At 43.1% G+C, this 24,784-nt stretch overlaps 2 protein-coding genes across 4 annotated transcripts in view; one reads left to right on the top strand and one right to left on the bottom strand.

The window, feature by feature from the left end:
• The first annotated feature begins 76 nt into the window (after window positions 1-76).
• ptprq (protein tyrosine phosphatase receptor type Q) lies at window positions 77-22,923 on the top strand. Of its 2 annotated transcripts, XM_088379788.1 has the most exons (46): window positions 78-305; window positions 1,241-1,352; window positions 1,852-1,960; window positions 2,031-2,145; window positions 3,060-3,129; window positions 3,213-3,412; window positions 3,653-3,881; window positions 4,021-4,149; window positions 4,220-4,366; window positions 4,475-4,638; window positions 4,893-5,334; window positions 5,452-5,613; window positions 5,673-5,852; window positions 5,927-6,034; window positions 6,408-6,689; window positions 6,761-7,042; window positions 7,275-7,395; window positions 7,459-7,604; window positions 7,668-7,816; window positions 7,893-8,064; window positions 9,502-9,819; window positions 9,885-10,160; window positions 10,302-10,453; window positions 10,676-10,817; window positions 11,599-11,862; window positions 11,937-12,284; window positions 12,682-12,791; window positions 12,876-13,062; window positions 13,641-13,879; window positions 13,994-14,063; window positions 14,494-14,652; window positions 14,746-14,989; window positions 15,057-15,130; window positions 15,391-15,490; window positions 15,906-16,034; window positions 16,280-16,324; window positions 16,541-16,567; window positions 16,843-16,924; window positions 17,012-17,102; window positions 17,230-17,306; window positions 17,382-17,516; window positions 17,592-17,717; window positions 17,883-18,028; window positions 18,157-18,292; window positions 18,978-19,098; window positions 19,193-22,923. In XM_088379788.1, exons 1-46 carry the CDS (start codon window positions 246-248, stop codon window positions 19,228-19,230), a joined length of 7,215 nt encoding a protein of 2,404 aa, XP_088235914.1. In that variant the 5' UTR covers window positions 78-245; the 3' UTR covers window positions 19,231-22,923. The 2 variants fall into 2 exon arrangements, with proteins under 2 accessions (XP_088235915.1, XP_088235914.1); XM_088379789.1 differs by lacking the exon at window positions 16,541-16,567 and having other exon boundaries at window positions 77-305.
• Window positions 20,317-24,784, bottom strand: part of iqsec3b (IQ motif and Sec7 domain ArfGEF 3b) — a 24,659-nt gene continuing 20,191 nt past the window's right edge. The window contains exon 15 of one of the 2 annotated variants that reach the window (XM_088379790.1): window positions 20,317-24,241. In XM_088379790.1, the coding sequence (XP_088235916.1) occupies window positions 23,822-24,241 (420 nt within the window). In that variant the 3' untranslated portion in view covers window positions 20,317-23,821. The remainder of the gene's footprint in view (window positions 24,242-24,784) is intronic. The other variant, XM_088379793.1, reaches the window with a different exon arrangement.

Here is a 24,784-nt window from a genome sequence, read left to right as displayed (position 1 = left end):
ATTGAGTCGGCTTCATGAGCTCAACCCTGAATGTTTTATCTCCTCCAGCAGATAATGAAAGCATTCACTGTCTTCCGTACTCAACGCCAAAACTGGAGCGCTGGATAGTTCCCTCATGACTAAATCTGCCAGGTTCAGTCATGGCACAGAGCGGCCTGTAGGCATTCTTCGGCCGCCTGGATTAATTGAACTGACTCCGGATGCACTAGAGTGACTCAACTAAACCTTTAATTGGGCTTTTCATCATGGCCTTCTTTCATCGCATCCTGCTGCTCACACTTTGCATGCCTCTCATTCACTCACAGGTAAGGCATATTATTTTATTTATATGCATTATATGAATATATATATATATTAGTAAATTATAAAAATTATATATATATATATATATATATATAGTTATACAAATGTCTATTTTGTTACATCTTTGACTCTGCTTGTCTCTCTCTTGCTCTCAAGCTTGCTCTTTTTGCTCTCAAGCTTGCTCTTTCTCCACACAAGAGTCACTTAAAGCTAATTCAATAGCAAAAACACATAATAAATCATGCACAATGCAAACGTTTTGCCCTTTCGATACAATACTTTGGAATTGGAAGAACACGAGGTGCAGCTACAAAATGATTGCGTTCTATTCTTGTCTATTCTATTCACATCAATTATAAGAAATAATTGCCTCTCTTGCAGCATTTAATTAACCGGCAGAATTTATGGAGTGTATAGGTAGGTACGTAATGTTGTGCAAATAATAGTTAAGTGGCAAATATTAAATAATGGCGTCCATAGGTCTTTTAGGCAATTTGTTCCAATCTTTTTTTCCCAAGTAGAATCAATTATTGTCTTTGTCTGCACTTTTGTGAGAGTGCTTTTCCCTCCGAGGCGTTCACTTTGCTTGACAAGCCGTTGTTTTCCCTGACACATTTTTCCACCGCAGCCTATTATTTCTTGCTTTTATGCCTTATTGTCACTCCCATCCCCTCTCATGTTCTGACAAATTACGTGTTGCTTTCCCCCACATAAAACAGAAAATAAATCATCTTATACTATATTTTATACTCATCTTTATTTGGCAGCGATAAGTCTAATCAGCATCGTAAAGCGTTCGCCTTGAGGAAAGATAAGGCATCATTTAAATTAAAAATGAATTCCGATGAAACTGATAATAGTAAGGGCCCTTAAACCTCTTTTCCGTATTGTTGGAGTCTTGTCAATGTGTGATTTGTTGTTTCTTTCTTTACCTCAGGCTGATGTTGAGGGTGTGAGTCCCTCCACACAATACACAACCACCGTGTCCGCAACATCTTCAACCATCATCAGCCCGGGAGTCAGCCGCATGATCAACGCCAATGAGAGCGGTGAGATTTGTCTACTTTTTATAATACAAAAGACTGCAATGTGTTTCTATTGCTAAGTCAAGGTCGCATTTCAGTACCACGGAACAATTTGTAATTTTTTTTTTCTGTCATCATCACATTCAAGAAAAAGAATGTGCCGCTGTGTGAGGGAATTCGACTGCTAAATTCCTTTCTGTTAACTTAAGCTCAATGTGTTTGAACTACGTGATGAACGACTCAGCACCGAGTGTCTTAAATGTCACTTTTAAGTGAAGCCTCAGATCCAACGCGAACGCAGTCCCATGCATACTTATTCCTTTGCTTTTCATAATGCTGTCCTTTTGAGTTCTCAAGTGCTCCAGAAATAAAATGACATGACAGTTTAAGATAAAAGGGGATGAAAACTTCATTTTCAGTGACTAATACTAATATATTTACAATGGTTATTCATGTACTAGTTTTTTTATAATACTTTATTTGACCTGTATTTTCTGAATAGTAACAAAATTTTCCTCTGTAGTTCCTGGTGCACCTTCAGGACTAAAAGGGCATCCTGTAGGATCCAACGGGATTCTTCTCTCCTGGACCATGCCACCTGATACGAGTGATATTGACGGATATATCATCAGGTATCATCTATTTAGCAATGCACCTTTGTTCAGAAAATAAAAATTAAAATATCTTATTCATACTTCCTAGATACAAGGAAGTGTGTCCCTACCCGGATCCTGTCTTCACACAAGTAACCAAGTACCTGGATGTCCCGGAGACTCTGCTCACTGACTTTACCTCGGGTTCCACGTATCACATTCAGGTACCAGTGGTCGCTATCCAATGCAAGGTTTGTTGTTATTAGTCATCTTGTATGTTAGCGTTTCCTGCTGCCCATCAAGGAATCAAATTTGTGGCCTTCTAGTCACAACATTTTATCAGGAGACATACTTCATTTTCAAAATGAAACTGACAAAAACAGAGTCTTGTTATTTCCCGGTGCCTTTGAGTAAAGCACTAAACCTTGAAACTGCTAAATGCAGTTTAGTGAATGGCCAAACAAGTTTGTTTTGAAGTTTATCTGGAATGTGTTCAACATCTATCTCACACTCAGTCCCTCCATCGGGCTCAATGTCGGTATTTGATCCCGATTGCATTATTAATCAGGTAAACAGAGCTATGGATCAGCCGGAGCTCCTTTCACAGTCTGTTATGAGTGAATGAATGTGACAGTGCTTATTAGTTTGGAGAATTCATTAACCCACACTGACCCTTATACAAATGACATGTAAAAGCCTTCATGGCACATTCTTTGATTATTTGTGTGTGTGTGTCATTTTACCACATTGGAGTTGTTAAAAGATACCCATCATTCATTTCTTTCAGTACACAACTGTTTTAATGACTGTCTGTTTCTTCAAATATATTATAAGAATCAAGAATTCTTGACTTGAAAGTAGCTCTGGCTCTTCACCCAGCAGAGTCTCCAGGTCATATGTGATTTAATAAACTGTTGTGTAACAGTTTTTTTTATTTACCTTTTATTTACCCAGGCAAACAATTAAGAACAAGTTCTTATTTACAACTGCGGCCTGTTACATGGAAAAATATTTACTTGGTCAAGCACAAACTCCAGAGACCTAACTATTTGTATACGAGCTGCCAAAAAAAAATGCCCACTTAGTTGCCCCCATAACCAATCATTTGTTACAGTCCCATCCAAATGTTTGTCTTTAGGTGGCAGCCTCTTCTCCTGCTGGCATGGGACCATTCAGTAAACCTGTCTACACAAAGACCAATGAGTCCCGTAAGCACACACACACACAATTCTCCATTTAAGAAATGGAAGTATGATACGAGTACAATCGTGTGTTTGTGTGTTGACTGTAGCTCCAGGACTGGTGACCAACCTGACCGCCTTTGCTCAAAATCACACCTCTGTGCTGGTCAAGTGGTTCCTGCCACATCGCATCAACGGCCTCATTACAAAGTTTTCCGTCAAGGCCAAGCACGCTCGCACGGGCCAGACGGTGCGCAACCTGGAAGTCAACGCCGAGGACATCATGATGGGAGCGCTGCCTCACTGCAATGTGCGCCCTTTAAAATGAACCTGCTTATTTTTAGATCAGTCTTTTCCAACCTTTATTAAGCCCCCACTTGTGAAAAATGAAAAAAGTTGAGCAGCTTTAATATACGACTACTGTAAATACTCAAATTTTTCTGCCTGTTATTATACGTTGATGAAAAAACATTTGATAATAAATTTGGGATCAATTAAGTTAAATTTAATCATTTGGTTAATTCCATTCCCATTTGTGCCTGTGTTTTAGGACGCTGCGGAAATTCTGTCTCGAGCGACCGTCAGCCCCTTGGAAATGACGGCAGTGTCTCCGCCCTACACGCTCGGGGCCGTTCCCTCCGCGGCCGCTTGGAGCGTGCCCATCTCCGTAGGGGTGGATCAGCTTCGGCCTTACACCGCTTATCTTTTCGAAGTGTCTGCTTTCACATCCGACGGGGAGGGACAGATCGCCTCCACCATGGTCCGCATGCCAGAGTCAGGTAGGGCGGGGAGAAAAAAAAAGTTTTTACAGGCTCAATTTACACTACAGGTCCAAATGCCCAATTCTGATTGAATGCCCTGTCTTGTTTTATTTTCCGACTATATGATTTTTTTTTGGTTTGTGTTTTTGCACTCCAGCCCCAGAAGATGCTCCACAAAACCTCTCCGTATTGAACGTGACGTCTCGATCCATATCCCTCGCCTGGAACTCTCCCAATATCATCACTGGGAAATTCACCTATGTAGTCTTCCTATACGGGCCTACGGGTCAGTGCATATTGACTCTGCATGAATCCACATTTGTGAAATGTAATTTGACTGTGTCTTTTGTTCGTAGGATACTTATACGAGAACAGCACAGCGGACATGCGATTCTCCTTAACCGGCTTAGCTCCGTACACAAAGTACTCGGTGGAGGTGGGGGCCAAAGCGGCCGGAGAAGTTGGTCCGGTGGCTCGGAGTGATGTGAGGACGTCGGCTGAAGGTGACGACGTTTGTGTATGTCGATATATGTCAACCTTTGTTGACTTTGTTCTCAAGAGAAAAAAAATTTCTCATATTTGACGGTCGCCTTGTTGTATTGGTGGTGCAGCGCCCAGCGCTGTCCAGGACCTGGTGGCGTTTGCAGAGGATGCCGTTTCAGTCCGTGTGAACTGGAGAACTCCGGCCCAGCCCAACGGTCCAATCACTCATTACAGATTGCAGGTCCTGCTGAACGACACGCTGTTACAGGACATCACCCTCGTAGGAGAGCTGGTAAATGGCTAATGGCTGCAAAACCTGCCAACAAAAAATTGGGGTGAATTTCAGAATGAGACGACTAAAACCTTCACTGGGGTACTCAATCTGACCTTGTCTGAACTTTTGAATGCACCTCTCTAACGTTTCAGTGTGGACCAATACATTTCCAAGGTTCACTTTTATGCCTTTATGGGACTCTTGATCTAATACTGGAAAAAAATGGACACTACTTTTTGTAACTTGTCTATCTGTAAACTTCCTCTCCACAGAATGCCAACACAACTGGTTCCTATGAAGACGAGTCACCCGGCCCCGATCAAAATGGCGGTCCAGGGCGGCGTAGGAGAAACGTTGAGCTGGGTCAGACCTCCACCGCGGCTCATATTGACCCCACGCAGTCTACCGACATCACCTTCTTCAGCTTAACTCACCTCCAAAGTGCTGAGCAAAACACAGACGCTCAGACCGACCAGAATTTGAACCCCTCTGTCACCCCCATGGTCACAGAGACACCCAGCGACACTTATCGTTCGTTTCAGCCTCCCACTATAGCTTTTTCTGCTACGCCTGTGCCACCTGTTACGCTTCCACCCTGGCTGAGGACGTCAGATGACGACGAGTTGTCCCGCCTCACTCACACCCCGGGCACCTTACGCTTGTCCACTCGTCAGGGGTCTATCACAGCACACGCCGTGGCTTCTGGAAGTTCAGGTGCAGCCGCTACTACTACGAATAAAATTGCTCACAAGAAGCATGAAATAAATATTGCATTGTTAACAACAAATAAAACCAGACAATGGCCTAAATCATTTTTATTTATCTGTGCAGGTGTAAGCGTACGAGAGGAGATGATGGACCTGTCGACGGACGAGCTCTACTACCTGGTGTCCGACCTTGAACCTTTCACCGAGTACACGTTTAGGGTCGCCGCTTCCACTATAGTAGGCGAAGGGCCGGCCGCTGACATCACCGAGAAGACCCGAGAGCAAGGTCAATTGCCGTGATTGTTTTTCGATTTACATGACAATAATATGATTGGTGTCATGTAGTCCCCAGCTCAGTATTGGAACTTTCCTACCAAAACATCAGCTCCACCTCCGTATTTGTGAGCTGGGCGGCGCCACTCAACCCCAATGGACGAATCACGCATTACACCGTCTACGGTCTCGCGCTGAACAGTGATCAGCGTCTGAAGTGGGTTACAAACTCAACCAGCATACTGATAACAGGTAGCGTGCTCACCCCGCGGCAACACAGTTCGACACAGGTGTCACGGTAAGATTTGGAAATATATCCTTTGTAGATTTGGACAAGTATACTGTTTATATGCTACACGTTGCGGCGTCGACGGCTGTGGGCGAGAGCTTGCTATCCCAGGAAGATGGCATCTTGGTTGTCACATTAGAGGACGGTATGTGTGTTGTATTTGTCCCATTCAAGATTTGAAAAAAAAAAAAATGGAATACTAAAACAAATTGAACTACAATTGTTAAATGACTGTTTCCCTCTTTAGTGCGGATATACAGAAATACTGAAAGAAATGTAAACCCTGAAATTCATTAAAATTAAAATAAGAGTTTAGTTTTATAAAGGTAGTAGTGTCAGTTAGTTTTTTTTTTTTTTAAAAAGCATTTTCTTTTTTTTTTTAAATGGTTTGTTCCCATTTTACTACCTTCATTTTGTTAGTTTTTGTTTCCTTTAATGTTAAAATATAAAATGACAATAAATATTGGTCTCTCAATATGGCAGCGGGTTCTTATATGAGCTGTCATTTTTCCCCTCAGAACCGGATTCCCCTCCAGTAAACCTCACGGTGGTAGACACCAGCTCGTCAACAGCCACCTTGACTTGGTCCGCCCCGGAGAAAGCCAACGGGGTGATCCAACAGTACACCATCCTCTACGAGAACCGGTCGTTTTCCAATTCAGTGAACACCTCCAACAACAAAGTCACCCTGACGCACCTGAGGCCCTTCACCTACTACAACGTCTCTGTGATGGCCTTCACACGTTTCGGCCATGGCAACCAAACTTCGGACTATTTACTTGTGTTGTCTGGGGAGGATGGTGGGTTTATGGAAAAGTCAACAAAGTCCTGTTACAATCAGTCCTTACAGAATCTTCTGTTTCGTTTCCAGTGCCGGGCAGTCCTCCATACAGCCTCGCTTACGAGTCGCTCAGTCCAAACGAGGTGAACGTGACCTGGCTGCCTCCGTTGGTACCCAATGGCATCATAACCCACTACAGCTTGGAGTTGTGGAATTCCACCCACTACCTCAACCTCACCTCCACTACCAACTTCCTGCACCTGACCCACTTGAGGAAGTTTGCGCGCTATCGCGTCACGGTGCAGGCGCACACTCGGGCCGGGCCGGGGAACTTCAGCACGGAGCCGCTCAACGTCACTACGCTGGAGGATGGTGAGATGGACAGATGGACTGATGGGGAGGGGTCAAGTAGAGAGTCTTAATTCCTTTATTTCTTCTCTGCGTCTTTTCCTTCCATGTGCTTTTTCTTCCCCCGACAGGTCGGCGACAATTAACCATTTTTTTTAATCCTAGCACCAGAAGACCCACGAGTGTCCAGTGCCACAGTTTCTCTCTTGATTGTATTGTTATTACATGACTGGACAGTTTCTCTCCCACATCACAGCTCCAGACACGCCTCCTCAATTCCTCCACGCCAGGAAGTTATCCAACTCTGAGGTAGAGTTGTCCTGGCAACCGCCCCTCGAAGCCAATTCGGAGATACTCTATTACGTTGTGAGAGTGTGGTGAGTTTTTGTGCATTGTCCAATGATGAAACTACAAAAGAGTTCAGCGAACGTCTTTTCCAGGAACGAGACAATGGATCTGCTGCAGAATGCGACGGAGACGTCGGTGATTATTAACATGGACCTTGAGAGTCTCTACAATGCATCCGTCTCCAGCTGGACCAGGCTGGGAGACGGAGGGATGAGGGCCTACATTATCTCTGACGCAGGTAACAGATGAACGCGAGTGCAGTTAACACATTTGTAGTCTCTGATCATCATTTGTCCTTCAGAACCCCTTCAACCACCCCGGAATGTGACTTTTGTAAACATCACGACCTCCGCTGTAACCTTGCTATGGTATCCACCCATGGAACCAAATGGGATCGTTATCGTTCATTATACAATTTACTACACTCACAACAACACTGTGGCCAAGCAGGTGAGACGCAGGAAAAATTCCGTTTTAAGTTGTGTCAAAAAAATGCTACCACTCATGTCAGTTTGTCCTGTTACAGGAAGTTCCGGTTTCAGATTTGATTGTTCCTCTACCACCTGACACTCTCCTGTCCTGGACTCTGACTGGTCTTATTGGGGGCACTAACTACACAGTCTGGATGACTTCCAGCACTGTACTTGGGGATGGAGGAGTCTGGAGCGAGCCACTTACCTTGCTCCTACCGGAGGACGGTCAGTCCCGTACACATCAACACGGAGATACGCAACATAAGGAATACACAGTCTTGTAAGAGCTGATTTAAGAGGAAAAAAAATAGTCTCGATCAACACGGCGCATTATCTTTATCCTTACGGCTTTTGAATTCAGTCTCACGATGAGCATATGAATTAGTCGTAGTTTCACTGGAGGCCACGTCTGCACACTTTTTTCAACGCTCTCCTTCCACCTCCCCCCAAAAAATGACATAAAAACTCAGCTCAGGCTGCTCTGTGAAAGGAGATAACTCCCCGTCTAGCAAACTGTCTTTTTTTTTTTGTCCCGAGGACAACCAGTTTGTATTTCCTTTCACTTAGCAGGATGAAAGTTAAGTGGGATTAGAAGGGGAAAAGAACAAAGCGAGAGTGCAAAAAAAGCGCTTGATGTTAGACGAACAGCAAAGGCTGACAGGTCTCGTGAGCGGGATTTCGCACGCTGCCCTCGTGCCGCCGTTGCCATGGGTACGGGCATTCTCCCGCACGCATGTGATATTCACTTGAACCCTGCTGTGAAGAGGCTTTGTTTTTATGTGATTTTATGAAAAAGAGTGCAGATGGCTTCCAGTGCTTTAGCCTCAATCCAGCAGTGGCAAAAAAAAAAAAAAAAAATGCTCCTGAAATGATGACGCCTGGTTACTGACTGTGTATCTCTGCCTGTGATCTAGCCGCTCCACTCTCGGCCGAGCAGCGGACCACCACGCCGCCTTGTCTCTGCCGCTCAGCCAAGCCCAGCGGGGGGGTTCGCTCCCCCCCTAGGCACTGACTCCACACATACGTGGCCTACCTCAATCCCCTCCCTCATTGATCTTATTCCATTTACCCTTCCCATTCTTCTCAGGTTTAACATGCAGGATGAGTATTGTCTTCGCAACCTTTTTTTTCCCCTTAAGGCAAATTTCCCTTCTAAACGCCACTCTTTTGTTCTCTATCACACATTTCCAGATGTTTCTATTGTTGCCTGCTAAGCGCAACACTCCTGCTCTCATGTGACAAATGATGACTGACTCCTTCACATTAAAGGAGACATATTTAGAATTCCCAGGTATCATAATAACTTTATCAGGCTTTGCATTTGGTATCTGGGTCTTCAAACGAGGTGTTGTGTCACATTGGGTCGGAAAAAAGAGCGCCGGATAGACTGCAATTATCAGGGCCAAATTGCCAAGACAACAAAAATCAATGCAGCTCTTGCTGACATTTTTGCTCTGACGTGATTAAATGTTATCCGGCCATAGCCATCATGTAAATAAGAATAATGGTGTCACAATTTAGCAAAATTCTGAACAGTATCCTAACTATTTTTATACACGCTATTAAATATTCAATTTTCAATATGTCCCTTTTAATGTACCAAAAAAACCTGTCACTCAATAAAACTGGAATGTAACACGATCCCACTCGTCTTCCCTTCAGTGCCGTCTGACTCGGTCCACAACCTGACCGCTCAAATCTTCAGCTCCACCGCCATCATCGTGAGCTGGGACCCTCCCCTGGAGCCCAACGGCCGCCCCCATTACATCCTCACCTTGCAGGAAGCCGGCGTCATCTCCGTGTTACCCAACCACCCTCCCGTGGTCAACAAAACCATCACGCGCACCACCACCGACAACGTCTTCCTCTTCACCAAACTTCGGAAGTATTTCCCTTACGTGTTGACTGTTACCCCGGCGACCGGTGCTGGCCCCGCCCATAACCACACCAGCACCATGTACCTGAGGACGGATGACGACGGTTAGTCCAAAGACACAATCCATGCATTGTTCATGCTTATGTGACATACGTGTTTTTGCCCTCAGTCCCCAGTTCCGCCCCATTGCTGGTCTCGGCGGCGAACTTGTCGTCATCTTCCATCGCCGTGGCGTGGCAGCGTCCCCTGGAGGCCAACGGGGAGATCACCGAGTACATCATCACGCTGTTTGGCCCGGGGGGCTCAAACATCATGCAGACGCCCGAGAGCTCCTTCACGCTTACCAATCTACTGCCGTACACGGCTTATAACCTAAGCATCACCGCGACGACGCGGAAAGGCTCAGGGCCAGCGCTCGTATTAATGCTGCACACTGATGAGGGAGGTAAGTGAGCGTGTGTGTCCTTCATTAGTGTTGAAAAAGAGGAATCGAATCATTATTTTAGTTTTTTAATATCACACAAAATAAGTAGATTTCTGAAAAATGATTAATAATGCAATTACTTAAGAACTTTTTGTGTTTCAGGTCCCGTGTCCCCTCCCCGCAACTTGACCATCTTCAACCACACGGCCGTGTCAGTGTGGTTGAGCTGGGAGCCTCCTCTGGAGCCCAACGGGGTGGTCCTGCAGTACGGCTTCCGGATCCGAGAACTCATCACACACGCCGTCACACACCGGGTAGCGTCAATTTCACACACCGGAAGCCCTCTCCGTAATAACGAAAACATGGAAGTGCACTCGGGAAAAAGACACACGTGTTGCATGGATTAGTGGCTCTAATTTCACACTCCAGATGCCACTGGAAGTTAACATTATATTCACCCGCACGTGCGCAAACAATAAGATATCATCAGCAAGTAATCAGGATTGGGTGACTAACGTGTGTGTGCACGATTACAGAATTCATCCGGTCCATCAACCACTGAGTACATCTCCGGCTTCAGGCCCCATAGGTCCTACGAGATCAGTGTTTACAGTTACACGCGAGTAGGCCATGGCAACCAGTTTAGCAGCCCGGTGACCTTCACCACCAACGAGTCGGGTAAGAAAAGACAAGAATAGTCACATTTTTGGAAAATATCTGCAAAAACACACCTCGATAGGTCAATGCAACAATTTTATGCTCTTCCCTTTTTCTGTAATTTTTTGTTCGTTTTTTCAAAATGTAGTTACTGAGTGGAAAATGAAAAAAGAAAAGGAAAATAATACTTGCTATTAGCCGTCGCCTGAGTGAAGTGGGGAAAAAATAGCAGTACTGTAATGCATGTGCACGAGAAGCGCCGGAGTCGCTGATACACTTTCAGTTATTTATTTAACCAAATGAATCAAACGCACATACAAAATGAGAATAATTGCAGGAAGACTCATCCCCAGATGCTCTCTTCGAAATATCCAGCCAATCCAACTCCTACTCACTAATCAAATACTCATACTACAATTCGTACAGTAACAAAAACAGTATTTCTTTACATTGTCTTTTGTAATATTTTGATGTGTTTATACAACCAAGGGCTATTTGTCAATTAGAAATTTTTGGATGAAAAAGTTTTGTATGGTTCGATTAGCATTTTCCCCCAGTCATTTGAGGTAAATGTTTACTCATTTTAAAACTAGCTTAACTAATGTTTGATATATTTGGTTCAGTGAGAGCTAAAAGATTGTTTTCGCTTATGTAGATATCTATAATGTTCTGTACTAATACAATTGCCCGCTTGTTTTAGTCTGAATAATATAACCGAACCTCCCCTCCTTTGGGAGACAAAGATGAATCATTACTCGAGCTAATATTAGAAGCTCAACATATCTGCTTTTTGTGTCTGCAGTGTCAGAAGCTGTGGGGAACCTGTCGTGTTCAGGAGTCAGCTGGGATTCCATTCAGTTATTATGGGATCCTCCGCTCAACCCCAACGGGCAGATCCTTTTTTATGAGATTGTAATGGACTTGGACTCGTACCAGGTTAACGCAGCAGAATACACGGTGACCGGACTGCCGCCGGACCAGGAGTACATACTCAGCGTGGCCGCCGTCAACTCAGCGGGATCCGGAGAGCCAATTAACTGCACTGCTTCTACACTTTCCGAGTCAGGTAATGTAATCCTTCGGAGAATTGAAAACTCAAAAGAGTCGGTGTTAATCCTTAATCCTGGTCTTTCTGTTTAGCTCCATCTGCCCCTCGCTTCCTCGCCGTCTCTCAAGTCACGGCCATCAACGTGACACTGGAATGGGCTCCTCCACTTTCTATCCCGGGCCTACTCAAAGAGTACCACCTGGTCACAGAGTTGCTTGACACAAAATGCGAACCCGACGGCCTAATCCCCGCCGAAGAACCGGCCTCGGATTGCTTGGAGTCAAGCGTCACCGTGTTGGTCAACGCTTCGGAAGCGGCCCCGAGTTTCACGCTCCATCCTCTGGCGAAATATCGACACTACCGCTTCAAAGTGGCAGCGGTGACCAATGCAGGAGTTGGAGAATATACAGAGTGGATTTATGTGCAAACCCTTGCAGGCAGTAAGAATAATCACAACACAAACGAGCCTGGCTCATTCTTCAAGTCAGCTGGGATAGGCTCCAGATCACCCGCATTCTTAATGAGAACAGACAGTATCTAGTCGAAAATGGATAGATTCCCTTAATTGGTACAGCTCGACCAAATGTGCCTCCATTAATTACTTGTATTTACATTAAGGCTAATACAGCCAAAGCGTCCATCGAACCACGCACTCAACCGTTGTTTTCATTATTCCGAACATTTCTGCGTTGATGCAACGCAACGGTAATCAGCTGTAATGCTTCTCTTTAATCTTTGAAATTAGAAGTTCCTGGGGGAATGGAATTAATGAGTTAAGCAGCAATGGCAAAAGGAGGGGGGGGTGTTTATATAATGATGTGTGTGTCTATCTGACAGATCCAGATGCCCCTCCCCGTGATATCAGAATACTACCTACCTCCGGCAGCTTTCGTATTGACTGGGACCCTCCGGATGTTATTTCCGGACCGACGTCCTATCTCGTGCAGGTGATTTTTCCCACTGGCAGTCAGTAAACGCCGATAAAGTTGCTGTTCACAGTTTGCTGAAATTTCCAACTCCTGCACTGTTAGGTGGGCGGACCCGGTTTGAATTACTCCATCATCCGAGCGCCAGGGGAGTTGACTACGGTGGTTGTAACTAACCTGACGGCGTTCTCGCTTTATTCCGTGATGGTCACCGCCTTCACCGGCCCCGTAGAGAACGCCGCCGAGGACGGGAAGGCCATTGGGCCCTTTGTGTTTCAAACGCTAGAAGAAGGTGAGTGGGGAAAGTTGTGAAGAGAGGAAAAAAACGAGTGCTGAGAAGTTTTTGCAGCTTACTGCACATTCTACCATATCAAATGATTTATTTGGACTTTATACAGCATTGATTATTTGCATTTTTTTCAGTGTGGGACCAAAATATTCAGCGCTAATCATTTGTATGATAAATGGGAAATATATTCCACAGAAGGCAGCAGACCATTTGGGAGAAAAAATGACGGAAATAGTACTCTAAATAAAAAAAAATAAGGGAAAAAAAACGGCATAAATCCATAGCCAAGGATTACTTAGGCCTTAGAAATATAAAGATGTTCTAATCCCTAATGCATTCTGTAAGATTTAATGGAAGATCATCTGAAATATACTTTAACATAATAACATAGGCAAGAAAAACTAAGCATGGAAAAAATTTGTTCCAAAAATAGTTACTGTTTATCCTCCAGAAGCTAATCTCTAATCCCGAATGACGTAATTAATTCCCAATAAAGTACATATTATGCAACAAATGACTAAAGTTTGCTTATTGCTGACACAGGTACTGTACAGAGACAATAAAAGCATTTGTGTCTGCAGAGCCTAAAGACCCCCCAAAGAACGTGGTAGTGTCCATCATCCCGGACGAAGTGAACCGGGTCAAGGTGACCTTCACGCCGCCTGAAGAACCCAACGGAAGAATCACGTCCTACTTTGTGTACGTCTACGAGAAAGAGCTCCTGGTGAGAAACGTCAGCCTGAATACCACCCAAAATGACGACGACATGCTGACTGCCGTCATCGACGGCCTGAAAGGTGGTCACGACTACAGAATTCAGGTGAGGGGGCGGGGCTTCTATTCTTCACTGTTTAACTAATTTGAGCACCCTTGTTAAACCCATAATTGGTCTTTGTACATGATGTTCTCGCTCATCCAATGTGTTTGTTTGTAGATTTCCGCAAAGAACGGCGCCGGTCGCAGTCCACCCAGCCCGCACGTCCAGATAACAACAGGAATCAAAGGTACGGCAGTTCCCACTTATTGCCGGGGCATGCTTGCCCGAGCCTGTCTACTTCTGACACTTCTAAATTGAATTCCCATCTGGGTGCGCCTTGAGGAAGCGCACGCTTTCTGTCACGGTTCGAAGAACATCCCATCCTTGTCATGTTTGTGTAAAAACGCTACATTTACACAGATGATGGGACTTTGAAACTGCCACAAAAAACCATTTTGATTTGTAAATGTTGATATGAATTTAGACATGATCATCCTTTTTTCAGAATCAATACTTTTTGTCATATCTTTGTTTTGTGGTTTGCTATAAGAATATTTCAATGTAAAATGGGTACCTTGACTTAAAAATTGGGAAATACTACTTCAGTGGTTGTGTGTGTGTGCTTGCACGTGTTTGTGTGACTCAATAATGCTGATTTTTAGTTTAATGTTTTGCAGCGCCGGCCAAGCCCGCTCAAAGACCCCAGGCAGTGCTCGGCCATAGAGGGGTTGCCATGGTTACCCACAAGAGTATCACCATCCGCATGCCGGCGTGTTTCTATAGTGACGACAACGGGCCAATTGCAAAAATTCAGGTCATCGTGGCTGAGTCAGGGGGTACAGTCTTCACAAATGTCACTTGGAGTGTGTTGGACTTTGACAAAAGCACGAAAAAAATATGTTCATGCTTCCCATTCTATCATGTCACAGTGAAGGATGCCGCAAACCTTACGACCTGGAGGAACGCCTTTTTCAAACACCCCGGCCCGTACGTCACGGACCAGGGCTTCCCCAACCCGCCGTGTCCGGGGGACACTCGCGGGGTACCCAAAAGCCTCCGACGCCATCGCACCACGGCGGAGACATATGTGATAGGAGAGCGTGACGAGTGTATGCACGAGAACCACACGGACCCGTTGTGTAACGGACCTCTGAAGGCCAACACTGTCTATGTGTGAGTATTCCATCATGTGTTTTTTTTAATAAATCCAAAACAAAACTAATTTGTGTGTATTCAACAGGTTCAAATTCAGAGCAACCAACATCATCGGACAATACACTGACTCCCAATATTCTGAGCATATTAAAACTGCAGGTACACACACAATGCGGGTGCATTTCAATATATTGGAATATTGCTAATTGATTTCTAACTTGGCTTTTGCTGTAGCCAATCAGAGGACAGAAAAATGCTGATGTCATCGAGAGCCAGCACCTCAGCAATTGCCATCAATGTCATTTCATCATAAATAATTTCCCCTATATTCTAAAGTATTGAGATGCACCTGTGAATACACAAGAAAAAAATGAATGGATCCAAAAGGAATGCTTGACACTCCTTTTCTCTCCCTGAAGCTTATGGGCTGCTGAGCAGAGACGAGCAGATCATCTTGGGTGTGCTCCTCTCCTTCTTCTTGGCAATGCTGCTGATTGTCATCATCTGTGTGTCCGTCAAGTAAGGAAATGGAAACACTCAACGCCTTTTGTTCAGTAATCCACAAAACACTCAAGAATTAATCAAAGCACTCAGGATGACAAAAAAAAAATACAAGGACAATTCATGAATAACAGAGGTAGTTTTTTTTGTATTTAATGTTCCTGAAGTATATCACCAGAAAACCAGGCAAACAATAAAATGAAATATATGACTCATACTGAAACAAGGACAAATTGCAAAAGTAAAATGTTTTGAATGACAGATTTAGCATAATCCTTTCTTTCTGCAGATTCTGTTGGTAAATGTTGTAGAATTTCTCACCAAAGAGGATTACTGTAATCATGTATGATAAAAAATGCAAATAAGAAGAGAACCCAGTTGATTTTCCAGAATCAATCAGATTGTATGATTGTATTATTTCTTCATTCGCCAGGATCCACCAACGTAAGAAGGAAGGCGGAACGTATTCCCCCCGAGAAGCGGAGATCATCGAGACCAAATGTAAACTGGATCAGCTGATTGCTGTGGCCGACTTGGAGCTGAAGCAAGAAAAAGTCAAACGGTGGGCAGATTAAATACTGTATGGCAACATTGTGCAAGTGTGTGCATTGAAATATTTATGCATCAATCACTGAAAAATCCCTTTAAATGATTTATTGCTTTTTGTGCTAAGAAAACAGTTTTGAGTCAGACTCATGTTAAAAAAAGACATATTATGAACGTTGCACAATGAAGTTTTGAGGCGCCTCTATTATCGCTATTTGTGTAGTCAGCTTCAGACACTCAGCACTTTTTACCGCCCACCAGGTATTCGTCCTTCTTCTTCAGACGGAAGGAAATATACGTCATCCAGTAAGTGTTTTTATTCTTATTATATAATATATATTATTTCATTTATTTTTTTGCCGTCGCCAACTGTTAATGAATAAAGCTCCTTGACTTAAGCAGACAAAATAAATAGGTTTCTTGTAATGAGGATTTTCTGTGCAGAAATAGCTCTGACGCAGTTGTGATTAAGCTTTTTTTTTTGTTGTTTTCCTTTTTTCTGCTCCATCTATTTTCATCTAGACTTCTCAGCTACAGGAAATCGCTCAAGTACGTCGCCCTGCATAAATAATGTATAAATGTGTATGAATAATATGCTGACAGTGGCTGCGGCATCCCAACACAACGTTTCGTGCTGCTCTCTGTACGGAAGTGTTACTCTCACACACATTTCATCCACTGTTATAAATATGATACAGATTGGGAAGGTTATCTAATGTTGTGGCTATTTAGTTTTCATGTGAGTCTGCATGTGTGATAGAAAATCATGCGAAAAAATAAATTCGAGTAACTACGGTTTGTCCCTCACTTGAATTTTTCTCAAGGCCTGTCAACAAGAAGTCTTTCCTCCAGCACGTTGAGGATCTGTGCAACAACGACAATGCCAAATTCCAGGAGGAATTTTCCGTAGGTGGACGTTCAATCTAAGTGAATTACATTTTTGTTCATTTATGAAATTGCACTCTTTGCACTCCCTTTTTTTTTCCTTATCAGGAGCTCCCCAAACTACTTCAGGACCTGGCCACTACGGACGCAGACTTGCCTTGGAACAAATCCAAGAACCGGTTTCCCAATATAAAGCCCTGTGAGTACAGAAACAAAAAATGTAGTATATAAAAGTATACATACAGGAAGTCTTCAGTTGATTAGAAGAAGAAAAAAATGTACGAACAATAATTTCCAGTTGTTGAAAATGAAAATTTTGTATCCAGATAATAACAATCGAGTGAAACTGCTGTCAGAACCGGGAACTGCGGGCTCGGACTACATCAACGCCAGCTTTGTCTCAGTGAGTATCACTTGATGAGAACCTAACAATGCAGCCGTTTTTTTTCCGTTAGTATAATTTTCTTTTGCGCCAAAGGGCTATCTGTGTCCAAATGAGTTCATCGCCACCCAGGGTCCTCTACCCAACACAGTGGCTGACTTTTGGAAGATGATCTGGGAAACAGGCACCCGCGCCATCGCCATGCTCACGCGGTGTCATGAAAAAGGCCGAGTGCGTCAATATTACACTCGGCAGACTTGATCACAAATCTTTCTCCATTTCAGCACATTTTATGTCGCGTTCTAGATTCGCTGTCACAAGTACTGGCCAGAGGACAACAAGCCCATGTCAGTATTCGGTGACATCCTTATTTCAAAAGTATCCGAAGAAATCCTTCCTGATTGGACTGTCAGAACGCTTAAAGTGGAAAAGGTATTTTCATGGAAGTCTATGCTGATTTGAAATGTGAAAGAGGACATCTTGGTTAGGTAATTGAGAACAGATTCAAATAGCTGCAGGCAGTAAAATACAAACCAAGCATCCAAATTACAATAAAAGACACGAGGGAAACATCCTAAATATGTTTTCACCCTACAGCACGGACACTACATTTTAGTCCGCCACTTCAACTACACGTCGTGGCCCGAGCACGGGGTCCCGGAATGCTGCGGCACCCTCATCGAGTTTGTCCGGGCGGTCCGAGGCCACCGGCACGAAAACGCCACCATAGCGGTCCACTGCAGGTACGTGTTTTCATTTCAATTAACTGATATTTGGTCTCTTTCCATCATCATTACCCAGCCATTAAAATCAGAGTGAGCAAAAGCGACAAATCCAACAAATAAAACGTCGTCATTGTGCGTCGCCTCAGTGCCGGCGTTGGCCGAACGGGCGTGTTCATCGCTCTGGACCATCTGATTCAACACATCAGAGATCACGACTTTGTGGACGTTTACGGCCTGGTGGCTGAGCTGCGCAGTGAGAGGATGTGTATGGTGCAGAATTTGGTAAGCAAATACCATTGAAATGAATAAGCAGCAGAAAAGTGACACTCTCAAAAATAATGAATATCCTCTTAAGTTATGTTGCCTGGCTTTTCAGCATCAGCAAACGTGTCTGGAGTTGGCCTACTTTACTCATCATGTTCCCCTTGTGATCTCGTTCCCTGTGAGGCATTATGAGAAAATTCTCTTTTTCTTTTTTGTACTGAGATGATCTGGCAGTGGATTAGACGTGTATGGTGAGCAGGATTCCCCCATCCTGACAAAGCACGGCGCTATCCTAAAATCACCCGGCTCGCTCATTACTTATGGATCACTTGTGTGTGCGCTTCTGTTGTTATTATCACAGCTCATTGTTTTTTTTTTTTATATATATACATTGTGGGATTCACATTTGTTGCTCATTACCAGATATAATTCTCCGTAGCATTCATTTCTATTCATTTCCAAACCAAGGTAGGTTTTTTTTTTTTTTTTTTCTCTCACAACTCTTGTATTGCATCCCATGAGATTGCGCAGGAGCATCTAATAAAATATCGGGTGTTGTGCAAACCGCATAGTGAGAAGATGGATTTGGTACGCGTTACCTATTGTCCCTTTTGGCTGCATATGTGCGACAACTTGGCCTGATCAGCATGTTTTGCTAGTGTTGTGCTATTTTCAGAAATGTGTGTGTGTGTGCTTGTGTTAGGCCCAGTACATCTTTTTGCACCAAAGCACGTTGGAACTGCTGAACAACAAAGGCAACAGTCAGTCCATCTGGTTTGTCAGCTCTGCTCTGGAGAAGTTGGACTCACTGGACGCAATGGAAGGTAAACAAAAGCCTCAAAAAGTTTGGACGATAAACTTTTTGGGCATATTAACATGTTCTGTAAAATCGATGTCTCACTACACTTGTGTCTACAGGTGATGTTGAACTGGAATGGGAAGAGACCACCATGTAGACAGACACTTTTGCCTGTAGGTGGCTGCCTTATTTTTGGGATTTGATGAAAAAGACGAGGAGAATCAGTCTTTGGAACGTTGCTACCTTCAAGGACCTTCTCAAAAGTAGGAACATTCCATTACATTTTTGCACACATGGAATCCGCTGCGTTATGACTGGATCGTATTGTGCGCTGTTTTTGTAAGATAATGTATTCAGCCATATTTTCTTTATTTTCTACATCTTTGATTGAAAGGTTGACTGCATTCCAATTTTTGGTTTAGAGCCTTTTCTCAAGAGTGATCAGTCAAAGCTGCTTGAATTTTTATTCTCGTGTTGTAGTCTTTTACGGCCGACCTTAATGCTCGAATGAGGGGCACCCCGACGACTCTTACGCGGAATGAAGTTGTCGTGACCTTGCACTGTTACATTACAAAATGAACACACTGTGATTCGGGTATGTGTCTGTGTGTGAGAGAGAGAATTTAGATGAAAAACATATTGTTGAAATTAGGGCATAGAAAACCAATGTTCCACTATATAGCAGTCATTTATCAATGGGAGCCATTTTGTGTGGCGCATATCCATTTGGTATTAAATACAGTACAAAGTACATTATTTGGACAATTAACATGATTCTAATGATTCCTCTGTTTTCTGGTTTGTAAGCTGAGCCGTGATTGGTTGTTATCTGAAACCTGAGTGATGTCTTTTTCCAATATGTTCAAAATGGCCGCCCACTTAGTTGGGAAGATTTTGCTACTTAATATTCCACAAACCCAAAATGAATCACGTTTAGACCTGTGGGGCAGCATCAAACTTATTATTGTAGGAATATTTTAGAGCCAATCCAGTGTAAAACCTATGCAGACAATTTCTTCATGGAAATTCCTCAAGTGCTGTCAGATTCGGTATTTCATCCCCGTGCCGTAATGAATGAGTTCAGCGCCTGTGTGCTAACGGCAAAGGAAAACCATTACAGGCTGATTTTCCCGTAAGCCCCCTGCCCTCCATCCTCAGCACCCCCTTTTTCCATCCGCCTGCTGCAAAAAAATTTATCAGTGCGGCTCCACACTTCAGAGTCAATATTGACAACACACAAAGATGCACAGAGAGTAAAAACTACTTTATTCTTTCATTTTCTCCAAACAAACAAAGAAAAAAATTAGAAATACTCCTTTTTAATAATAAACATGTTGATCTTTAAGAAATCTCCTTTTGTTTTTGTTTATAAATAGCGTGAGGGTGCAAATATTCATGAATGCTTCCACAGTGAGGGTGCATGAGGTCCCCATGACAACCGCGGAGAAATGAGGGATGGAGGAGGGCTCAGGACAGGGAGGAAGGAAATAAAAACTACAAAATGTGACTTTTCTAGAAATTGCTTGTGAATGCTGAAGAGAGAAACTAGAATTTCAAAAAAATTTGGGAATATAAGATTTGAAAAAATCTGTTTTGACGATCTAATGGTTTGAGTCTTATTGAAATGTGGAAGAATTACAAAATCGGTAATTATCTTCATATACTTTCAGCATTTTCCTGTGGGAACTCTGGGAGTGTTTGAATAGTAAAAAATAGTTGCCAAGTCCTGAATGAGCTGAACATTTTGACTTGCTTTGAAACGATAAATTCAATACAATAAATTCAAATGGAGACAAATAGAAAGTGATGGAATATGCGATATGTCGTCATACGTCCCAAATGAAATGAACATTTCCACATTGTCAAATTTGAATATTTGACCCACTTGAGAAAACTGGAAGAAATGGAAAATGCGCAATTCCGGAGGAGAACATATGTACTCTTCAGCATTCACACCATAAATAAATATTGTATAAAATGACATCAGTGGACGCAACGCTTTATGATACAAACACAGACGACAGCCGCTTGCGTCCATTTTGGAAGCTTTACATGCTAAATGGATCTCATCATGTCAGTGAGAGTTCAGAGAAAGAAAACAATAATCCAAACAACAAAGCAGGGAGTAGACAAGCGTTTCCCTAAAATGGATCCTGCATTGATTTGGCTGCTGTGTGTGTGTGTGTGTGTGTGTGTATTCACCCAAACAGCATAGCCCTTTGCACATCTCCTCTTAATGATGATACAATACTACTGTAATGTCATGGTAATAATATCTGTGTTGCCGTGGTAACCGCTCTAAAACCTATAAAAGCCGTTTTCCTGCTCAGCTGCAGGACTTCGTGAGGACGCATCTGCCCGCCCACGCCCGATATTAGACGCCAATAATAATCCTAATAATAAATCATAACTATAATTCTGTGTTTGTCTCTTTCTCTCTCTTTTAAACTAGACTCTTCTCTGTACAAATTCAGCAGACGTAGGTAGACACGCACACACGGACGCGAGATCACGTTCTCAGAATAGAATCTATATATTTACAATATATATTCTGTGGTGCAAAAAAGGTACAAGACGTGCTCGGTGCGTCTCTGCTGTACAAAGCGGCCCAACCAAAATGCCGTTTTTTTTTTTTTTCCCCCCAACTTCATCGCAATCATCTTGCTGCTGCATTTTCCTTATTTCCCAATTTTTTTATATATATATATTTCTACCGTGCCGGAACGTAAAATGTGCAAAAAGCATTTACGACCTAAAATCCACCATTGTGTGGAGCCATTATTTTTTTCTTCCTCAACTAAAGCTATGTGAGAGTTTCCCGGCTGATAAATGGCCGTCAACAACAACAATATTCACAGTGGAGAAAGCCATTAGAAGTGAATGTACAAAAGGAGGAGAAGCTTGATGAATTATTCCCTCGGTCCTCATATGACCAAGGGAAATGAAAGTCAGGTAGCCGTAAGCCACTCCCGCTACTTCATATCGGTTTTGTATTCAGGCCATACTAAAAAAAAAAAAAATGTATAAGTTAAAATGTGAATAAAATATAGCGAGGTTAACTAGGCAGATATGATTTTAGGTCAAGAAAAAAAATCTTAATTTCATTAGAATGAAGTCGTATTATTGCAAAACTGAAAAAGTCGTAATATTACTAAAGATCGTCAATTTTAAGACTGAAGTCGTAAAGAAAATGATGTCACATCATGGGAGTAGTATTGCAAGAACAACATTTACCACGGGAAGTCCTTATTTTATGAGAACGTTCACTTTCAACTTTGCTATTCATAAAATTTGCTTTTTTCTTTAAAAAAAAAGTGACTGTTAGGACTTCATTTTTTGTGACACTTCAACTTTTCCTCGACCCTTTTTGTAGTTTTCAATATTTCCTATTTGGCCCGAACACTGCTTGTTAACACAAAAACTAGTTTTTGTGACCTGATCCGTTCTCACGAAGATGTATGACAAAAATTGTGCACAAGGAGAGGAGACATCTTTGTACCGTTCCTTTTTCTGCCGTGAAGACGTCATGAGATGTTTCAAGGAACAACTGCAGCCATAAGCAGCTTTCTTCTTTTTCCGCAGTAGATAAGAATAAAATAATTGCAGTCCCGAGAAGTGAGATTTATTGTGCTGAGATTCGAGTCCTTTTTCCGTTTCTTTTTTATCGTCCAGTTTTTCAAATCACAACCTTGGTTTTCTCGCAGGGGTGGGCAAAGTAAAGCCCGTGGGTTGCAAGCAGTCCCTGTCATTCTTAAATCTGGCCCACCGAGCATTTGCGGTATGATATTGGTTGGACACATATACCGCTTTTTTCCCTAGGGTTGGTATTTCAATATATTTTCATTCATTATAGATTTTATTTACATTATTTGTTGCATTAAATTAGCTATTACTAAAGGTGGGCAGTCAGAATGTATTTATTGTATGATTAATATAGAATTTTTGAATTGATTTATTGAAAATAATAAAAAAACTAAACAAAAAATACAATATAAAATGCAGATAAATACTCTCAACAAAACAAAAAACTTGGATTTGATTGCATAATAGGTTTAGAAAAAATAATAGTTTTAAAACAGCATAAATTTAATTTAATTAAATAAATGTAACAGGTTAAAATAAAATAATTTTTAAATAACATATTTAAAATTCCTTAAAATAGTTTATTAATAATAAATATAGTAATTATTTTTTTAAAAATGCAAAAATATAAGGTAAAAATATTTTTTACTCAATTAAATATTTTGATTTGTTCAAATGAAATGAATTTAATATATAGTTTGTTTTTAATAAATATTTTTTATTACTTAAAACACATCAATATGACTAAAATTGAATCATTAAATAATTGCTCCATCAATTATGTTTAAATAAGTATTAAATACATATTTTACCGAAAATACTATTTTTTTTTTTGTACCTCAACTGCAAATGAGCTGGTCCATCTGTTCATTTTACAAATCAAATGTGGCCCTTGAGCACATACTTTTGCACACCCCTGCTTAATGGGAATCTTGGCGCTTTTTGGGGGTTGCCGCCTGAGCACAAACAGTCCAAATGTGTTTTGGAGATGGTTAAACTGGGGACTGATATCCTCAGCGAGCACTTCAATTGTCTTTACAAAACGGCATCCCAACAACTCCAGGTTTTGGGCCAGAGTGGGGATGGGGGGGGGGGTTTAGCGGCAAGGCAGGAGGGTCATAGTGGCTGTTTGTGTGTTTTGTGCAGGGTGGTGGTGGGGGGGTTGCTCAGACAATGCTGCGGGAGCCGCTGGAGTTGCGTCTGCGAGTGAGCGGCATAGTGTGGTGGAGCGGCATGGGCGAGTCCGGCGGGCAGAACTGGTGCGGGTGGTTGTATGGGGGCGGGGGCGGCGGCAGGGGGGGTTGGGGCCCGTCACCCTGGACGTGGACGGGCGTGGACATGGCCGAGCGCAGGAGCTGATGGGCGGCCGGCCCCTGGCTGAGGAAGGCCTCCATGCGGCCCCGCCCACTCTGGTCCACAACGATGACCTTAACGATCTGCTGACACTGGATCAGCGTCTCCGGGCGGAGCTCCCCGGCCGGGGCGGGGCCCAGCAAGGCGGGCGGGGCGGTCAGGGCCAGGGGGGTCGTCGGCTCAACGCTCGGCGGGCTCAGTTGGTAGGTCTGCAGCCTGTTGTGAATTGACACCTAGTTTAGGAACAGCCAGAGAACGCACGGGGAGTTACCAGCCTGAACGCAGCCTTACGCAGCCCTCTGGTGTGACACGCACGGGGGCATGCAGGCATGCACGGAGGTGGCGTGCAGTCAGCGCGTGCGACACACACACACACTTACGGCCACACGCTTTCTTATCATTACCATATTTCTCATATTATAAGGCTATTAAATCACCGATTCATTTGGGCGCCCGATTAATTAGTCAGCCCCAAAACGTCAGTATAAGCCAATACTTAAAATACTGTTTAATATCCTGACGCTAAGAATACTTTTAGAGGGGAGGGGTGTCAATCATTCGAAAAAAAAATTGGGGCTTTGTCTGTGCCCACAGTAAAAATATTTTAAACGGTATCCAAGTTCTCACGACCTGGAAAGAGTTATGAGAAGTGGGTGGGGGTTGTTTTGCGGGCAGGTGAGGGTGGTGGGGGTAGAAGATCGAGAGATAAAGTGACACCGAGGGCGTGGTGCCTCCCTAACACACTGACTGACATGTCTCAAAAGGACTGGCTGAGG

This window comes from Syngnathus floridae, chromosome 6, assembly GCF_059516105.1.
Source record: "Syngnathus floridae isolate MCC-2025c chromosome 6, RoL_Sflo_1.0, whole genome shotgun sequence".
NCBI lineage: Eukaryota > Metazoa > Chordata > Actinopteri > Syngnathiformes > Syngnathidae > Syngnathus > Syngnathus floridae.
This window is presented reverse-complemented; position numbering and strand designations above follow the sequence as displayed.